The sequence below is a fragment of the Alosa sapidissima genome, chromosome 18, assembly GCF_018492685.1.
Source record: "Alosa sapidissima isolate fAloSap1 chromosome 18, fAloSap1.pri, whole genome shotgun sequence".
NCBI lineage: Eukaryota > Metazoa > Chordata > Actinopteri > Clupeiformes > Clupeidae > Alosa > Alosa sapidissima.
In genome coordinates this window covers 23,198,783-23,217,998 of record NC_055974.1, presented here as the reverse complement: position 1 = coordinate 23,217,998, position 19,216 = coordinate 23,198,783, and the positions used below count along the sequence as shown (strand labels likewise).

The window sequence follows — 19,216 nt, the reverse complement described above, 5'->3', positions numbered from 1 at the left end:
ATGGGGGAGGGTAGTGTCAGCGAGTGGACGCAGTCCTCTGGGCACTTAATGCAGGTCTTACCCAGCAGGTTGATGACTCCCTCGTTGTAGGCGGCAAACAGACGGATGGAGTCTTTAAAGAGTAGCATGAACGCGGCGTTGATCACGCCATTCGTAAGTTCGTTGGGGTTTGCCTGGAAACGCACGCAAACACAGTTTGAGCATGAAGTGTTACCTGTAACTCTTCGAGCTGCAGGTATGCTCCAGCACGTTCACACATGGGCTGAGTGTGGGCTGAGTGGCCCATTAGTATGTACACACACACACACACAGACAGACACAGACACAGACACACACAGAGTACCTGGAAGTCGAGCAGTGCGTCCAGCTGGTTCTGAATGATAGGCAGGGTTTTGATCAGCTTCTCCGTGTTCATTGTGCGCATGACTCCGTCGATGCTGCAGCAGCGGAACAGAGAAAGAGGAAAATCAGGGTCAGGTTCTTGCTTCTCCTGCTGCTGCTGTCGTTTCGGCTCATAATTCACCTGAGCTATCAAGGAAGATAACACCACGTTCTAGACTATTCCGCACAGCGGCGGCGGCAGTAGCAGCTGCAGTGGCCTCCCCAAGGGCAACGCTATACAGTCAGTAACATCCCAGTGGGACAGAGGTCCCAGACTAGGCCTGAAGTGCTCGCTCATTACACACACACACACACACACACACACGCACACCCACACCCACACCCACCACTCCTTCCCTACCACTCTAACCCCCTGCTTAGTGTTCGTGAAGCTGTAGGGGGCCTGGAAAGTCCAATCTCCTGTCTGATAGCTGCTGAGCTCATTACCTATAACCGGTCGCTCAGTGCTGATCAACTGCCGTGTGTGTGTGTGTGTGTGTGTGTGTGTGTGTGTGGGGGGGGGTGCATTTCCAAAAATAGTGCACAGATAGGGGGCCAAGAGGACCTGCTCTAGGTCCCCTTTTTTCCCTAAGCATGGCTAAGTCAGGATTTGGAATGGCTCAGTCACAGCAGGGGGTTGGGGTGGGTAGACAGTTACCAAAAATGAGCCTCCAGACATCCTGGTTTTAGAAACACTAATCGGGATATTGGCCCGCCCAGAGAGACAGAGACAGAGACAGAGACAGAGAGAGAGAGAGAGAGAGAGAGAGAGAGAGAGAGCGGGGGGGTGGGGGTAAGGTATGGACTTCAGGGTTCTCCAACATGTGAGTGACAGAGCCCCCGGATGGCACTGGCTCTGTTCTGAGCGACGCTAAAGGCTACTATTGGGGGGCGCAGGGCTGAATAGGCCTCAAGGGATGTGTTCATCATGAGGTTTTTGAGTACTGGGGCTGACTACAGGGAAGGGTGTGTGTGTGTGTGTGTGTGTGTGTGTGTGTGTGTGTGTGTGTGTGTGTGTGTGTGTGTGTGTGTGTGTGTGTGTGTGTGTGTGTGTGTGGAGTATTACCCCCTCTTCATCTTGGTGAAGTCCACAGCAACTAGCCGATAGGAGAGGGCCTTCTCATTCAAATAGCGGCTGTAGCGCCGGATGAAGGTGGACATGTCATAACCTGCAGGAGAAAAAGAGAAAACGAGACAACAGGGGGTGAGAGCAAGACAGCGAGACAGAGGAAAGGGAAAAGAGAAGTGTAACGAGAGAGATAGATAGAGAGAGAGAGAGGAGTCAGGAGAGAGACAGGGGATAAAGGAGGGGGATTTGGAAACAGAAACAGAAGTAGAGGGAGTGAGATATTCAAAGGGGGCAACGCTAGAGGAGAGAGAGACAGACAGATGAAGAGACAGACAGCTACTGCAGATGGACACAGAGAGAGACACAGAGAGAGAGACACAGAGAGAGAGAGAGAGAGAGAGAGAGAGAGAGAGAGAGAGAGAGGACAGACACAGAGTTTACCAACCTTGCAATGCTCCTTTGTCCAGGAAGTTGTTGAGGTTGAAGAGTGTGTTCCTGGAGGCCAAGTACTGGATGAAACGCTGAGAGAGAGAGAGAAAGAAAGAAAGAAAGAAAGAAAGACAGAGGGAAAGAGAGAGAGAGGGAAAGAGAGAGAGAGAGAGAGAGAGAGAGAGAGAGAGGGCACGGAGTGAGTTTAACAAACACTCTGGCTGACATCTCCATCAGATACGGACAAAACCAAACACCTCCTTTCATCTTCACATAACAACACTCGGCTTAAAGAAAAAGAACATGAAAGAAAGAGGATGAGGGGGGATAGCAGAAAAAAGAAAAAGAAAAAGAAATTCCTCTGAAAGGGAAACTCCGACTTCACAGCCTCAACCTGACGTTATCATAATGAGTCCAGACACCTTGCCTTACAAACTGCCCGCTGACGCACCGAGCCCACCCCCCAAATCCTCTCCGTCTCCTTACGTCCCACTTTTGGGAAAACCGAAGGAGGAAATTCCCTGAAAGAGGAGAGGAGAGGGGGAGAGGAGAGGAGGAGAGAAGGGGAGGAGAGAAGGGGAGCAAAGCTCCCAGGCTGGCCAACGCCAACGGTACAGTTTCCCAGAAGCCCTGGGGTCGGTGCAGGAATGAGGGGGAATTCAGGCTTCTCTGGATATGCCAGGTCTACCACCGAATATGGTATTGTTGTGTGTGTGTGTGTGTGTAGAAATGCTGTTATCTGCGTGTTCTTACTGTTTTTGTGCATGTGCGAGTGAGTGAGTGTTGTGTTGTTCTGAGTGAGCGAATGTGTGTTGCAAATGTGTGTAGCTTTTCATTCAAAAGCCATTCATATGAAGGTTTAGTAGGCATTTTCTACTGTGCAACAAAATAGGTTTTCACCCTCCTGTGATGGCCATGTACAAAACTAAAAGTCTGTGCCTGACATTATCAAAAATCTTTTAAGGCATTATGTAGAATTATCCTTTTTAAAACCGCAAACAAACTGGGCCTGTGCCTGAAAAGTTTAAGCATAAAGTCCCATTCACACCAAGAACGCTAACGATAACGATAACTATAAACAAATATCGCTCTTGTTAATATGAATGACTACGTTCACACATAAACTATAACGATAATGACATGAAGAACAATACACTTTCAGAGAGATTTTGAGAACTATAAAAAGCTAATAGCCAATCAGAACCCATCAAATTTTAGCTGTCATATTCATTAACACAAGGAGAGACTTTTAGACTGTGTATCATTGTTCCGTGTGAACGCTTTTATCGTTATGGTTATAGTTAGCGCTATCGCTATCGTTCTTGGTGTGAATGGGCCTTAAATCTGTATGGATTACTATTTTTTTTTTTTATAATAGCCAAACCATCATCACCCTAGAAGCGCACACACACAGTTCAAAGAAATGCATTTTTCTTTTTTACTATTTCTTCTGGTCACGTTCAACTCTTGAGGATGTGGCCTGGCACGTATCAGAGAGGTCAGGTGTGTCCACACTCGCACCACATCAATCCCGGGCTGAGCGCTTAAGGATGGCTAACGCTGCACATTTCTGAAGCGACAAGGGCCCTCTTTTCAGGAAACTGCACTTTGCACTGTGACCTCTCCTTCGCTTAGAGGGAGAGACAGAGAGAGAGAGAGAGAGAGAGAGAGGGGGGAGAGAGAGAGAGAGAGAGAGAGGGGGGAGAGAGAGAGAGAGAGAGAGAGAGAGAGAGAGAGAGAGAGAGAGAGAGAGAGAGACAGACAGAGAGGGACAGGCAGAGACAAAGGCATAGGGAGAAAGGAAAAAGAAGGACAGAGTGTGTGTGTGGGGTGGGAGAAGAGAGAGAGAGAGAGAGAGAGAGAGAGAGAGAGAGAGAGAGAGGAGAGAGAGAGAGAGAGAGAGAGAGAGAGCAAAAAGAAAGAGAGGGGCATAGAGGGAGAGGTGGTGATGGTGGTGGTGGGGGAGTCATGTGACAGGGGCTTACAGCATGGGGCCTGACATTCCTGGCCCCCATGTTAAGCCACTCAGCATCCTTCCCCTGCCTGGCCGCCCCAAACTGCTGATGGGGGAGAAGCTGAGCCTTGGCCCTCCTTCCTGACCACCACCACCATCACCGCTTCTGCAGCAGTGCACACATGAACAGAGGCTTCTCTCACACACACACACACACACAACTGGGTCACTTCTCTGATTGCTACGCTTTTTAAACACGTATGTTTTTTTTTCTTTTTCTTGGAAAATATCATACGCTGCAGAGTTATGCTTGTAACTAAATGGTAGCCTAAATGGACTGATTTTGCATGGCGCTTTTTCTCCGCGGTGCTTTTGCAGATTTATCCCTCCCAATTTAGCCACTCAAACACACATAATAATAATGAAGGACATCAAATTGATCATGGATAATTAATGTACTCACTGAAAAATGACAAATAAGGTCTCAACACTACTTTGATGAGGGTTCCCAAAGCAACATTGTGAAGCAGAATTCACATTGACACTTCCATCTAAAGGAGCCCTCAAGGACATGAAACATTCTCAAATTAGAGAACAGAGAGGATACCTGTCTAGGACCTTGTTAACTGTGCACTGCTAGTTGCTCAGTGGTTCAACACAGAGATACGGATATCAAAGAGATGAAGATGAAGAGGGATCAATGGTACATATAGTGTCTACAGGCCCTCGAGATCCCTCATCAAGGAAGTAGACCACACCACAGCACCCAACGGCAGGATGAAGGATGAAGGACAAAAGCACTCAAGACTGCAGTGTTTCCCACAGAATTCAATTATATTTGTGGTGGTAGGTTTGCAGAATTAACTTGAATGCAACAGTTTAACAAATTAGCGCAGTGTGGTGATGGATGCAGATTTAAGCACCGATTTCGCCAGTCGACTTTTATGCCAACAATTGCAGGATTGTTAATGTTTTCTTTAAACGTGCATGTAGGTTTGTTGAGAGACAAGGAGAGGCTGTGCAAAGGTGCACATAGGTCTACAATGAACGAATTCCATCCAATTTAAATAGTACAACATAGAAAATCATTGTGTGGTGGTCAGTGTTAATATAGTGGTGGGCCGCCTCAAATAAGTCATGTAAATGAAACGCTGGACTGAGTGGTGGTGAAGGTCGGAGGGGGTTCAAAACAGAAAATGTGCCTCGTGGTAAAACTTAAATAGCTTCATTCGTTCCCGTGCAAGCTAAATATCCACATGTTATAAGGCCGCGGAGAAGAGAATTAAACTGCAGCAGACTGCAAACAGACAGTCATTTCTAGAGAGTAAAAAAGCTCATGTGGGAGAGAGAGAGAGGGTGGGTGAGAGAGAGAGAGAGAGAGAGAGAGAGAGAAAGAAAGAAAGAGTGAGAGAGAGAAAGGGGATGGAGAGGGAGAGCGAGATAAGCCCCTCATCCTGAAGCTTCTGCCCAGCAAATTATTAATGTGAGAATAAACCCCAGTAGTGACAAAGTAAAACCTCATCTATTATTGATGAACCTCTCTCTTACACTGGGCTGTCGGGTGAGATCCTATTCTCCAGTCATGTGAAAGCTCAGGCTAGTTGCCCTATATATGCTCTGTGTGTGTGTGTGTGTGTGTGTGTGTAAAGGAGAGTGAGTATGTTCATGCATGCATCTGAGAACATACTGTACTGTGTATGATGACATACACAAGACAATGCCCATGATTAGACCTTTCAGGACGAAAGCTACTCTTTACTGCGACCAAAATCCCACCAGTTACTCAAAGGACACAGCATCATGAAAAAATAAACAACGATTATTGGCACAGACAGAGAGAGAAACAATCCCGTGCATCAGAGACAAATCGGCCCCATACAGCAGAGAGAATGAGCATCTCACAACTGAGAACAAAAGAAGCCAAGGACCAAATGAGGATGCCAGTTAGCCCATGTCCTCAAATGACCCCCCGTCAGCCCGCCTCTGCAGAGAAGGGACAAGGGGAGCCTGGCACGAACAAGATGGGCGCGGGTAAGACAGTCAGAGAGAGATTTCGACACAATACACAATGTTTATGTGTGTGTGTGTGTGTGTGTGTGTGTAAGCAAATGCTTTTGTATGAGTGTGTGTTTCTATACTTGAGAATGTGTGGCTGTTTGTTCAAAGCTGCCTGTGTGTGTGCGCGTGTGTGCGTGTATTCCTGTTTGAGTTTCGTTATATGACTGTTTGTGCATTTTTGTGAGTGTGAAACGTGTACATTTGTGTTGCCTGTGCATGTTTGTCATGAACACTTTTCGCCATTCTGCGAGTGAGAGGGGAGAGATTTTGTGTGTGTTTGTGTGATGTCTGTTTTGGCGCAAGCATCCCAGGTCGTTGCGATTGTCCTCCTGCGAGTGGTGGGAGCAGCCGTAGCAAGGGCTAGGTGTGAGTCACTCAGCGTAAAGCACACAGCAATTCCCCCTCTTTCTCCTCCTCTTCAAACACAGCTATCGATCACTGGACTCTACGGCCATTTGTTTCGCTTTCTAGAGGAGGGGGAGGATTCATCGTTTCAGGCCTGGCAGAGAAAGAGAGAGAGAGAGGGAGGGAGAGAAAAGGCCTGCGAGGGTGGGAGCGAGTGATCGAGCTAGTGACAGTGGGGGATGTGAGGAAGAAAGGAGAGAGAGAGAGAGAGAGAGAGAGAGAGAGGAGAGAGAGAGAGAGAGAGAGAGAGAGAGAGAGAGAGAGAGAGAAAGAGAAAGAGAGAGAGAGAGAGACTGAGAGACATGATGTTTCCTTCCTAACTAATCATTACCTCTGCGTACACACATCACTCAAGTGAGGCAGCCACTAGGCAATTCTGGGAGCGCTCCAGGCATTACAAGGTGAATGTGACAGCCTGCAGTCAACCGTACAGCTGCGACAGTCCAATGCAGCAGCAGGAAAACACACACACACACACCCCCACCCACCCCACACACACACCTCCACCCTTTGACTGGTGTCTCACCTACACGGTGAGGAGGAAGAGGAAGTATTTAAAAGGATGTGAAGGTGTTCGATCATGAGATTTATAGTGTCTGTTGCAATGACCAACACGCCAGGCCTGCTGAGGGAGGATTTCTTCATATTTGCTTTTTTTGCTTTTACACAGCAGCAGCTTCAGAGAGTAAGCCCCTCAAACTATTCAGACCAGTTATCGACTCTAAAAAACCAACAGCCTGTGGCTACAGATGGGGGAGTTCTCTCCCACTGCGTGTATAAGTGTGTGTGTGTGTGTGTGTGTGTGTGTGTGTGTGTATCTCGCCAGAGAAAAAGAGAGTGAGTGAGTTTGTCCTTGTATGTGTAGAGAGTCTGTGTGTGTGTGTGTATGTGTATCTGCCCTAGTGTGTATAAATGTCCTAGTGTGTGTAAAGAGTCTGTGTGTGTTTTGTCTGCAGTACTGGGATGGGAGCTCATTAGAAACATCTATCAGTGGGGGTGCTATTTACTCGTCTCACACACACACACACACACACACACACACGCTTCAGAAGGTTCCACTTGCACACCCAGTCCAATTTTTGCCATCATAAATAAAAACAATTTCCATAACAAAGAATGCGTCAAATCAATCAAATCAAATGATCTGGCTACACGCCATCTTATATTACGTCTTAGGGTTGGGCGATGTCCCCTTAATTGCCATTTGCCAATGTGTACAGTAAAACAATGCAAAGGGCGATGATATCGCCAGGGAGGGGTGTTACGAAAGTAAGAGGCTGCAATCGCACAGTTCAGGCTATTGGAGGCAGGACGCAGAAAACAACTTTTACACACAATGAATCCCAATTACCACTCTGCTGCTGTCTGGGGCTTTAGCCAAACGCATGAAACACAAGCCTTAGGCTACAGTGGAAGACGGAGGTCTTCTGATCCTATAACTCTAACGGAAGAAATGGGGTTTTTTTACACGGTGGAGAAGAGTGCATTTGGTGCTTCAATGCTGTAGCCTCAGAAAAATATTAGAGCTAGGCCCGTGACAATCAGCAAGAATTCCCTAGTCATAACAATTGCCTAATAATATTTAATTACGACTATTTTATACTAAAACATTTTAAGTTCAATGTACAGTGTGATATGTTAAAAAAAAGACAATAACAATGTCACAATCAGGAATTATTTGAATAAGATGGTAGTTTCACATAGATAACTCCTTCATTTTTGCACTCTCTGGCTGACAGTCTTTAAAGTACCCTGATATGCATCAGTTCTAGGCTCAATTTAATATCCAGGGATGTGCACACAATTACTTTTTTGAACGACGGACTCGGACATTAACCTATGAATTTACACATGCATCTACTGGGAAGATAGCTACGTTTACCACATCAGAGTGTGTAGTAATTTACTACTTCTTTCCAAGATTACATTATCACAAGCACTTGTGTCTGAACACCGCAGAAGAGAAGAAGACCCCAAAGCTTTTATGGCTTGACAATAAAGCATGGGTTGGAATCTTTACTAGCTGCCACCATCTCTTGGGCATCAATTAACACATGGCTGAGAGGGAGTCTAGGCAACCTCTACAGCAGTAGTCTCAAAGAGAGAGAAAATGCGGTGTGTGTGTGGTGACACTGCTTTGAGCTGGAGAGTTAATGCCCTCACAGGAAATACACACACACACACACACACACACACACACACACACACACACACATCAATGCATCCAGTCATGTTTGACTAGCTGGTCTTTCTAGCCCAGTGGTTAGCAGTTAGTCATGTACACTATGGGCTCGGTCAGTGGCAGCCTCTCTGCTGAGAAGCCCTCCAGCAAGAATGGAGGGGGGGGGGGGGGGGGAGAGAAAAAGGAGAGAGAGAGAGAGAGAGAGAGAGGAGAGAAAGAGAGGGAAAGAGAGAGAGAGAGAGGGAAAGAGTGAGAGAGAGAGAGAGAGAGAGAGTGAGAGAGAAAGAGTGAGAGAGAAAGAGAGGGAAAGAGTGAGAGAGTGACAGAGATGGGGAGGGAGATGGAGGGGGGGGGGGGGGGGTTGCTAGTACAAGTTTAAACTGATTTGTCGAGATCGTGACCCCATTATGGGCAAACGGAGTAGACATCCTGACCCCCAGATTAAAATTCCGCCCCTTCGCCCTGTCATCCGGCACGCTCAGATCCTCAAAGTTATGCAAAGCCTTCTGTCTTCCCACTGTCAGCATTTCTGCATCCCTCCCTCCCTCCCACTCTCCCTCGCTCCCTCCCTCCCTCCCGCTCTCCCTCACTCCCTCGCTCTCTCCCTCCCTCCCTCCCTCCCACTCTCCCTCGCTCCCTCCCTCCCTCCCGCTCTCCCTTACTCCCTCGCTCCCTCCCTCCCTCCCGCTCTCCCTTACTCCCTCGCTCCCTCCCTCCCTCCCGCCCTCCGCTTCGCTCGCTCACTCCCTCCCGCTCTCCCTCTTCTCTTGCTCTTTGACGACACGCAATCCCAGTGGCGTCACTAGAGCAAGTGCTGCACTCAGTATCTGGGACATCAGTAGGTGTGACTCACCCAGCAACTGACTTTGCTTCCCAACGAACTTGCACAGATACACACACACACATACACGATTGTGTTTCAAACACAAAAACAAACACAATCACTTATCCACTCACTCTGCACTCACACACTACCATGACTACTCATCCTCCTGCATCTGCCTGACTCTCACACACACACACACAGACAGACTGCTCATACAAACTCCCTTGCCAGCCATCTCCACACACACTCTTTGATCCTCTCTCTCTGGATTATATACACGATTTCTCTGCAATACCCACTCACCTCCCTGTTGTCATCTCTCTCTTACACACACACACACACACACACACACACACACACACACACACACACACACACACACACACACACACACACACACACACACACACTCCCAGGAGGAGGCAAAGGTGGACAAGCAGCATGTCCTTCTGATCAGCACTTTATCAGCCTGTGCTCCAGCTGGCTCCCGACTCCAGCTCTGCTGCTGCTGACGGCCGACTCCTCAGGAGGTTGCTCCCAGCTCTCGACTCGCCATACTGCCGCCGGCACAGCAGACAACCTCTAACCGTCTCCAAGACGACCGCGCGCAAACCCTGGGAGACACGTCTCCGGTGGTTCCTTGCTAGTTTAACACATCCAAAAATTAGAGAGAAATAGCAACAGAAGAAACAACAGCACTGATGTAATGTCAAAAACGCCTAAGCTGTAGGTCGTCGAGATATCCACTGAAGTTAGCATGCAAACCAATGTGTAATACCACGTTGTACCACATGCAGATGTCACTTCACTAATAATTAAAAGAAAAAAAAAATCCTGTTCGATATTTGAAACAGAAATGTTGTCTGAATTTACATTAACTTTGTCCTTCTTCATTGGTTTGATTTACAGTTCAAACAACAGTGCTTCCATATTAAACTGCTCAGTAGCCCTGACGTCTACAGTGATTAAGTGTTTTGAGAATCTTGTGAAAAACATTATCTGCTCATCCCTCCCTGCCTCCTTCGACCCCCTCCAATTTGCTTACAGAGCCAACAGGTCTACAGAGGATGCCATCTCAAACCTCATGCACACCACCTTAACTCACCTGGAGGAGGGGAATGGGAATTATGTGAGGATGCTGTTCATTGACTTTAGTTCAGCATTCAACACGATAGTACCTCTCACCTTGGTCACAAAGATGAAGGCCTTAGGACTGAACACCACCCTGTGTCACTGGATATTTGACTTCCTCACCAACCGTTCACAAGTGGTTAGAGTGGGGGGTCTGACATTTGACTCATTAACCATCAGCACTGGTGCTCCCCAAGGCTGTGTTTTGAGTCCACTGCTGTACAAAATCTACACACATGACTGCAAAGCCAACAGTAGTCATACCTCGATCATCAAGTTTGCAGATGACTCGGTGATCTTTGGCCTGATTAGTAACAACAATGAACAGCTCTACTTGGATCAGGTTGATGAGGTGGCACAGTGGTGTCAATCTAACAGCTTGACACTGAATATCAATAAAACCAAGGAAATGGTAGTGGATTACAGAAGGAAGCAGCAGAACTACAGTTACACCCCACTAATGATCAGCGGGCAACCTGTAGAGAGAGTCACAAGTTTTAAATACCTTGGTGTCCACATTACTGAAGACTTAACATGGACTGTTAACACTCAATATGTTCTGAAGAAGTCCAGACAACGACTCTACTTCCTTCGTCAGCTAAGGAAATTCAAAGTTTCTACATCCATCATGAAGGCCTTCTACACTTCAGCGGTTGACAGTGTTCTAACTGGTAGCATCACCTCCTGGTATGGGAACTCCACAGTTAGAGATTTTAGTACTCTGCAGAGAGTAGTGCGCTCAGCTGAACGTACTATAAGAACTCAACTCCCTGCTCTACAAGATATCTATTCCAGAAGAGTACTCCTAAGAGCCCAAAAGATTCTGAAGGACTCTTCTCATCCTAACAATGGATTATTCCTACTGCTGAAATCAAGAAGACGCCTATGTAGTCACAAAGCCAGAACTGAGAGACTCAGGAGAAGTTTTTATCCCCAGGCCATCCGAACTCTGAACTCGCACTATACTGACTTTGCACACATTCACTCCTCAGCACTCTCAAACATTTCCCAACTCTGAATTCACACTATACTGAATTTGCACTCATTCACTCCTCAGCACTCATGACCCCCCTCCCCGCACACACCTACATGACTTTTAGCACTTTTGCATCCCTCTCCCTATGCTACAGACCTTTTATTTATTTTCTTATTTCATCACACGTCAAAACACACACACATATATCTGACTTTCTCCAACTTTTGCACATCTCCATAGAACTTTTTATTTATTATTTTTGATTTCTCCTCCATCTATCCACCCATGTCCTTGATTGCCTAGCCTTTCTGCCCACCCCCAACACACACACACAAAACACACACACTTACATCACTGTCATCACCTCACATACATACAGCACACTGCTTGCTACAGTAAGCCTCCTCTACATACTTGCTGCACGCTGCCCCCCCCCCCCCTCCCTACATACACAGCACATTGTCTTCAGGATCTTCTCCAACACACATCCTCTACATACTTACAGCACACTGCCCCCACCTACCCACACACACACAGTCACTGCTCCACTCCCCTCCCGCCCACACACACACACATCTTCACTGTCATCACTCACATACATTATACATACAGTACACCATACTTGCAATACACTGCCCCCCCCCCCCCTACCTACACAGCACATTATTTCATCAGGAAGCTTCTCCAACACACATATTGCACACTGCCCTCTCCCCACATACACAGCACACTATCCCATCTCCCCTGTCATCCCCCCAACACACACACCAAGACCCCTGCCCCCCCCCCATAAATGCACAAATAGGCTGACACCAGACATAATTTCACTGCATTTCTTACTTCCAGTAACTATATGCATGTGACAATAAACTTCCTTGTATCCTTGAATTTAAGGTGACAGCTCTCGTGGCGGCTGTGTCAAATACAACGTAAGTGTGTCGTGTGGCTGTGTTCAAGACAACTCGACACCCACAGAATTCCACATGGCTCTGGTACGACAGCGAGGGGGTGGATGGATCCATCTTCACCGGTTCACGCCGATAGGCGAGCTTTCAGATGTGCGCCTGCAGATAAGATGCGGAAACTTGATACAGACGCTTCGGTCGAAATGAACGCGGCGACTGGAAGGGCCGGTGTGTCACGTTCGTGCAACAACTATCTGCACAGATGCATTTACAAAATAAGACACTGCTTCCAGGTACATGGAGAGAAGTCCTGAGATTACTTTTCAATCAGAGCAGGTGAAATTCAGTTCAGTCTCCACAGGTGACGAGGATGAGCTGGGTTAAATCCGTTTTTCATGCCTTGACAGCTGCACCGAGATCCGCAGCACATATAGCTTACTCTTCACAGGCTGCCTACACTTGAAGGCAGACAAAGCCTTCAAACGCAGCATGCGGACGTCAACCGACAGCAGAGGAGATGCATCAGGGCTCACCAATCGCACTGTACTTCGTCTGTAGTGAGTGTACTGTATGTGCTGCCACAGAGGTTTTGGTCCCTGTCAAGCAGCAGGTTGGGAGTTAGACAAATATAAAACTATATAAAAAGGAACTGACAGAAAACTCAAGCAGAGATGCTGGTAACGATGATATAAACATAAACTAACGCCACACTCCCTTCTCTTTAAAACATTTATTGACCGACGTCAGGAAACAAGAAAAAAAAAAAAGGCTTAGGGAAGAAAAAAAAAACAAAAGCCTCATCAGTAGAAGCGCACACACACACACACACACACACACACACACACACACACACTCACACACACAATCCAATAGAAGCATGGAGGAACGGTGTGAAGCCAAAGACCGTCTGCTGTAAGCACAACGGACACTGTGGGGCCTAAAGACGGCCGGTAGAATTCCCCACCTGCCGTAGCCTGACACAAATTGAGTACGGCAGCTGATGACCTGAAGCAGCTCTCTTCCTCTCAGGGCGAACAAAAAGAGAGAGAGAGAGAAAACTAAAGGATACTGCAGCAGAAATACAATGAGGGAGGGAGAACAGAAGCGTTGAGAGGGGGGAGTGGGGACACTGTCTGGATTGATGAGAAAAACATTGTCTGGACTGATGACTTTTGCTTGCTGTTGTTTTATGTAAAAAGGTTTTGTTTGATGGGGATGGAGGGAAGATTGTGCAACCAAAACACTGTGTGTGTGTGTGTGTGTGTGTCTCTCCCTCTCTCTGTGCATGTGTGTGTGTTTGTGTGTTATATTGCTCAAGCCTCCCACTAGGCTTCCCATTAAAATGGATCAATTTGAAATGTCAGAGAGTATCCAAAGCCCATTCCTAATCAGCATCAAGCCCCCACACGGCTGCACCCGAGAAGAAGAAGAATAAGAGCCAACGTCCAGCAGCAGCATGACTCATGATGCTTTACATCACAGTGGCACTACCAGGTGAGACTGGCGCACAGGGCACAGACATGGCAGGAGACCTCCGCTGGGCTGTTTACGGAGTGAGTGCCCGGCCGCCCGCTAACCACAAGCCTTTCCAAACGGACATCTGTGAGGCCAGTTTGGAACCCAGACTAGCCAACTCTGACAGGCCCCGGTCACAGTTCTGGCTGGCGTCACTGTGCAACAACTGATACTTTGCAGAGCCAATGCAAAACGAGGCCAATCTAAGGGCAAAGGTATAGTCAACGGGACAAGCAGCTTAGTATGTGCTATGCGCAATGTCTAAAATATAGCTTTCCTGAACGTGTGTGTGTGTGTGTGTGTGTGTGTGTGTGTGGACACATGTTTGTGCACATACAAATGCTTTTTGAAAAGGAATTAGTAATTGTTCATACCATACAATATAGTTAAATATGAAGTAGGCCTAAGTTGAAAAAAAAAAATACTTCAAAGACTGTGTGTGTGTGTGTGTGTGTGTGTGTGTGTGTGTGTGAATAAATGAGTGAGCAAGGAGGAAGGTGTTATAACAGACAGAGAGACGTGTATCCTCATAATGAAGGCTTGAATCGGTGTGTGTGTCTCAGAAAAATGTGAGCGAAAGCTTCACCTCATTTTCATTCATCATTAGGCAGTGTGTGCTGAGAGAGAACGAGGAGGCTGTGTATCTGCATAATGGAGAAAGACATGAGTTTGTGTGTGCGTGTGTGCGTGTCACGAGAGAGCGCATAAGAAAAAAAAAAAAAGTGAGAGAGAGAAGCGGGTATAAATCAGAATAATGGAGAGAGACAAGAGCTTCTGCGTGTACGAGTAGATGTAAATGAGTGAGCGTGTGAATGAGTGAGTATTTGTGTAAGTCTGTGTGTCTGTGTGTGAGTGTGTGTGAGTGAGTGAGTGAGTGAGTGTGTGATGGGTGCGAGCTGGACTCACCTCATTGCCATACATCATTAGGTGGTGTGTGGTGATGAGGGCTTTGAACACCACCACCCAGCTGCTGTTGGCCGTCCTCTCGAACAGCGTGTCGGCCAGCTGGGGAACGCTCACGTTCATCTCATTGGTACAGTGGATCAGGTCTACACACACACACACACACACGCAACAGAGGTCAGCATCAATCAATCTGACCTTAACTGAGGAACGATTTGCACCATAACTGAGGTAAACAATTTCTCCCTTCATATTATTTGACATTTGTTAACAACTTTATTTTTGTTTTTCTTCTAAATAATGAGGAGCAAGCACAATGAAATGCCTTATAATAATCTAGTGCACAGTGTAGTGAAGAGTAGAGTATACACCTCAGCAGGCTGTAATAATCCACACAAATATCAATATGCAATTCTTTTTCTGCTTCATATGAAGTCTATTGATTCTCTTCGCAGTACTTTTTTTTTTTTAATTGCAGTATTCAATTACTGGGCGGAATACTTCATCGCTTCCATCTCAGGGGTTTCAGATTTCGTGCGCAGATGAGAAATTGCAACACAGGGCTGACAGACTTAGAAGCAGCTGATCCACTTGAAAAGGAAAAAAAGTTTCAAATATTCAGAGGACATTTGGGATGCTCTAAATTTTTGTGATTGAATACTCTTCAAATCTCATTGCGAAAAGATCGGCTTTCTGGGCCTCTCTTTTTGTTGATTTATTCATTCCTCTGTTTGTTTAATTGGTTGCCAGGGACCGCCATTGCTCCTCAGCTCATGTTGAAGAGCAAGTCAAATTTAGGTTTTGAAAACAAAATGATGGTACAACCCTACTTCTTCACACACAGAAACACTTACCACACCACGTATTACCCTACTATCCACGTATAACACGACGGCTTATCCATGTTACGATCACAGTTGCTATCCTCAGATGCCTACACTAACTTTCTCAAGCCTCAGGGCAATTCCATGGAAAATTACATTTTTTGTAACATCCATAACGCCAATAAAATGTGATGGTATGGCATGATGTGAATGACTACATGAAATTTGAGCATTTGCTATTTTTGGCTGAAGAATGTAAATGAGAAAAAACAATGCACAAAAAAATGAATGTTATCATTCACATCATACAAATGCCAAGGCGTTCCACTGGCGTTATGGATGTGACAAAAAGTCAATTTCCATTGCCCCTCAACATCCTTACAAAGTCTGTTGCTACATCCCCATATGTGGACAAACAGCAACGGATGGGGGCACCTCAATGTATGGCAAGGTTTCACAGGAATATATATATATATATATATCTCGTTAGCAGCTAAAAATACAAAGCCTGGGAGCCTGTAGGCCACATGGTGTGCAATTCATCACCGTCATCGTTAGTGGAAAAATACACTACAGATGTACATTGGAGCAATGCATGTATGAATGAAGCAGGGCCCGCTGAAGTAGGTCTACGCAACAGCTTCTCATTGATAGTCATGAGACAGGCCTACATGAGAGGATGTGTCCACGGGGAAATGATGCCTACATGGGAGTCCACCTAATCTATTGGAAATATCACACGCCATTGATTGGAGTGGCGGCGGTTCAAGAACTTGAGGCACGCGTGCTTGCCGCAGGGGCGTCCTTCAGAAATTCATTTTTTTTTTTTTTTTTTTTTATTAATTGTAATTTTCACTCTCCACACAGCTGCACAGTGGAGTATTTTTTCCCCCCCTCTCTCCCACTTCATCCCTCACTTGAGCCCTCGTCTTAAGTCAGACACAGACACACACAGGCCGGGAGAAGAGTCTGGGATCTGATTGTACCCACAGGGATCTTGTGAGAAGAAAGGGGCACGAGAAGAAGTAAATGAGGATGAGAGAGAGAGGAGGGGGAGAGAGAGAGAGAGAGAGAGAGAGAGAGAGAGAGAGAGAGAGAGAGAGAGAGAGAGAGAGAGAGAGAGAGAGAGAGAGAGAGAGAGAGAGAGAGAGAGAGAGAGAGAGAGAGAGAGAGAGAGAGAGATATAGGGTTGAGGAGGAAGACGGTGTGGAGGGAAATGAAGGTGAGAGAGGGAAAGAGGCTGTCGGTACCCCGATCTACAGTGGCAGTACATGAGCAATTGGCTCTAATATGGAGATATGTGCTGACTTAATCAGTTGAAGTGAAACGCATTTATTGATCACACACCAGACACAGTCTTCAACTGCAAAAGAGAAAGAGATGGGAAGCTAGAGTGGACAGGGGGGGAGAGAGAGAGAGAGAGAGAGAGAGGGAGGAAGGGAGAAAAAGATGGAGGAAGACAGTGGTTCATTAAAGGGACAGTGAGAAATGGAGAAACCGAGATGCAAGAGAGAAAGAAATATATAATTTCTACGTCACAAAATGGTGCTGGGGAGGGCGAGTAGGGATGCACATCTCCACCTCAGTCTGCTTCTCACTCCATCCCTCCACCCAACCTCTTCTCCTCCGTCCCTCCATCCAACCCCTTCTCCTCCATCCCTCCACCCAACCTCTTCTCACTCCATCCCTCCACCCAACCTCTTCTCCTCCATCCCTCCATCCAACCTCTTCTCCTCCACCCAACCTCTTCTCACTCCATCCCTCCATCCAACCTCTTCTCACTCCATCCCTCCATCCAACCCCTTCTCCTCCATCCCTCCATCCAACCTCTTCTCCTCCATCCAACCTCTTCTCCTCCATCCCTCCATCCAACCCCTTCTCCTCCATCCCTCCATCCAACCTCTTCTCCTCCATCCAACCTCTTCTCACTCCATCCCTCCTTCCAACCTCTTCTCACTCCATCCCTCCATCCAACCTCTTCTCCTCCACCCAACCTCTTCTCACTCCATCCCTCCACCCAACCTCTTCTCCTCCATCCAACCTCTTCTCCTCCATCCCTCCACCCAACCTCTTCTCACTCCATCCCTCCATCCAACCTCTTCTCACTCCATCCCTCCATCCAACCTCTTCTCACTCCATCCCTCCATCCAACCTCTTATCCTCCATCCCTCCATCCAACCTCTTCTCCTCCATCCCTCCATCCAACCTCTTCCCACTCCATCCAACCTCTCCTCCTCCATCCCTCCATCCAACCTCTTCTCACTCCATCCAACCTCTCCTCCTCCATCCCTCCATCCAACCTCTTCTCACTCCATCCAACCTCTCCTCCTCCATCCCTCCCCTCTCTTTCAGGGAGACCACAACCTTCTGAACATTATTATTATTATTATTATTATTATTATTATTATTACTACTACATTACATTTAGCAGACACTTCTTGACCAAAGTGACTTGCATATGTCAGCTATATTACAAGGGATCACATTGTCCCCAGAGCAACTTGGGGTTAAGTGACTTGCTCAAGGGCACAACGGCGGAAGCCGGGAATTGAACCGACAACTTTCAGGCTACTGCACGCTAGCCCAGCTCCTTAACCACTACACTACCATCGACCCTCTGGACACAGACTAACTCCTTTGCAGTCCTGCTATGAACCCATCATCAACAGCTTCTTCTTCTTCCCCCTTCTCACTCATTTATTCATTTTTTTTAAATTATGTATCTCCTCCAGGCACAACAGGCAGAGAGGCAGCCAGCGAGCAGCAGCCAAGGCCGGCCGTGGATTGCCTGTGTGGCCCTGGCTGTTGCTGCAGCGCGCATCACGCGCGCACACACACACACACACACACACACACACACACACACACACACACACACACACGCACGCACAAGTCACTCAGTCAGTCATTGCCCACCGGTCACTGGGTTATCCATAGCAAGGTGTGCTCAGCAGCGCGTGTAATAAGCACCAGTGACAAGAAGCACAACAGAGACGGCCCGCGGCTGGCAGGGAGGCAGGGAGACTGACAGACAGACAGACAGACGGAGCTGAAAGAGAGGGGAGGGGGGGGGAGGGGTAGAGGGAGACAGGCTGGCAGATAGAAAGACAGTGAAAAAGGCCAGAGAAGGGAGCGGAAAGAGAGAGAGGCAATACAAAGACAGAAACGTCCCACATACTCGACCAGTAGCGCGACAATGTGACGTCACAGAAGCGCCGTAACCATTTATACTCGCGCGTGGTGGTCGCAACACTAGTTGCAATATTCTCCTGAACAGAGGTGTCGCTGTTATGAAAAGACTAACATGATCTACTTACACAGCAGAAGAAGCTGCAGTAAGAAACACCAGTAGCTAGCCTCTGTGATGGTACTTCAGACTTGGTTGCTACTATTCACAACTACCATCGTCATTATCATGTAGTTTCCAAGGTGTGTGCACAGGTAGATAGATAGATAGATAGATAGATGGATATATAGATAGGTACTTTAGTCATCCCGAGGGAAATTTTAATAATTTAAACAGTTTAGTTAGCTGGCTAGCTAGCTAGCAGCTGGCTGAGTTTGTGTAATTTCCTGAAGTGGAAAGAGATTTTGTTCAGGCCTTAATAGATATCCTTTGTTTGAAAATAAATCGTTTCTATTCTTTCCTCTTAATTCC

General features: G+C 47.0%; 1 protein-coding gene across 7 annotated transcripts in view; it reads right to left on the bottom strand.

Moving 5' to 3' along the window:
* si:ch211-200p22.4 (phosphatidylinositol-binding clathrin assembly protein) overlaps window positions 1–19,216 on the bottom strand; it is a 46,721-nt gene that overhangs the window by 16,461 nt on the left and 11,044 nt on the right. For all 7 annotated transcript variants that reach the window (XM_042069757.1, XM_042069758.1, XM_042069756.1 and 4 more), the window contains exons 2-6: window positions 14,738–14,880; window positions 1,896–1,971; window positions 1,448–1,550; window positions 344–437; window positions 62–173 (exon numbers count right to left, since the gene is read on the bottom strand). In XM_042069757.1, the coding sequence (XP_041925691.1) occupies window positions 62–173; window positions 344–437; window positions 1,448–1,550; window positions 1,896–1,971; window positions 14,738–14,880 (528 nt within the window). The remainder of the gene's footprint in view (window positions 1–61; window positions 174–343; window positions 438–1,447; window positions 1,551–1,895; window positions 1,972–14,737; window positions 14,881–19,216) is intronic.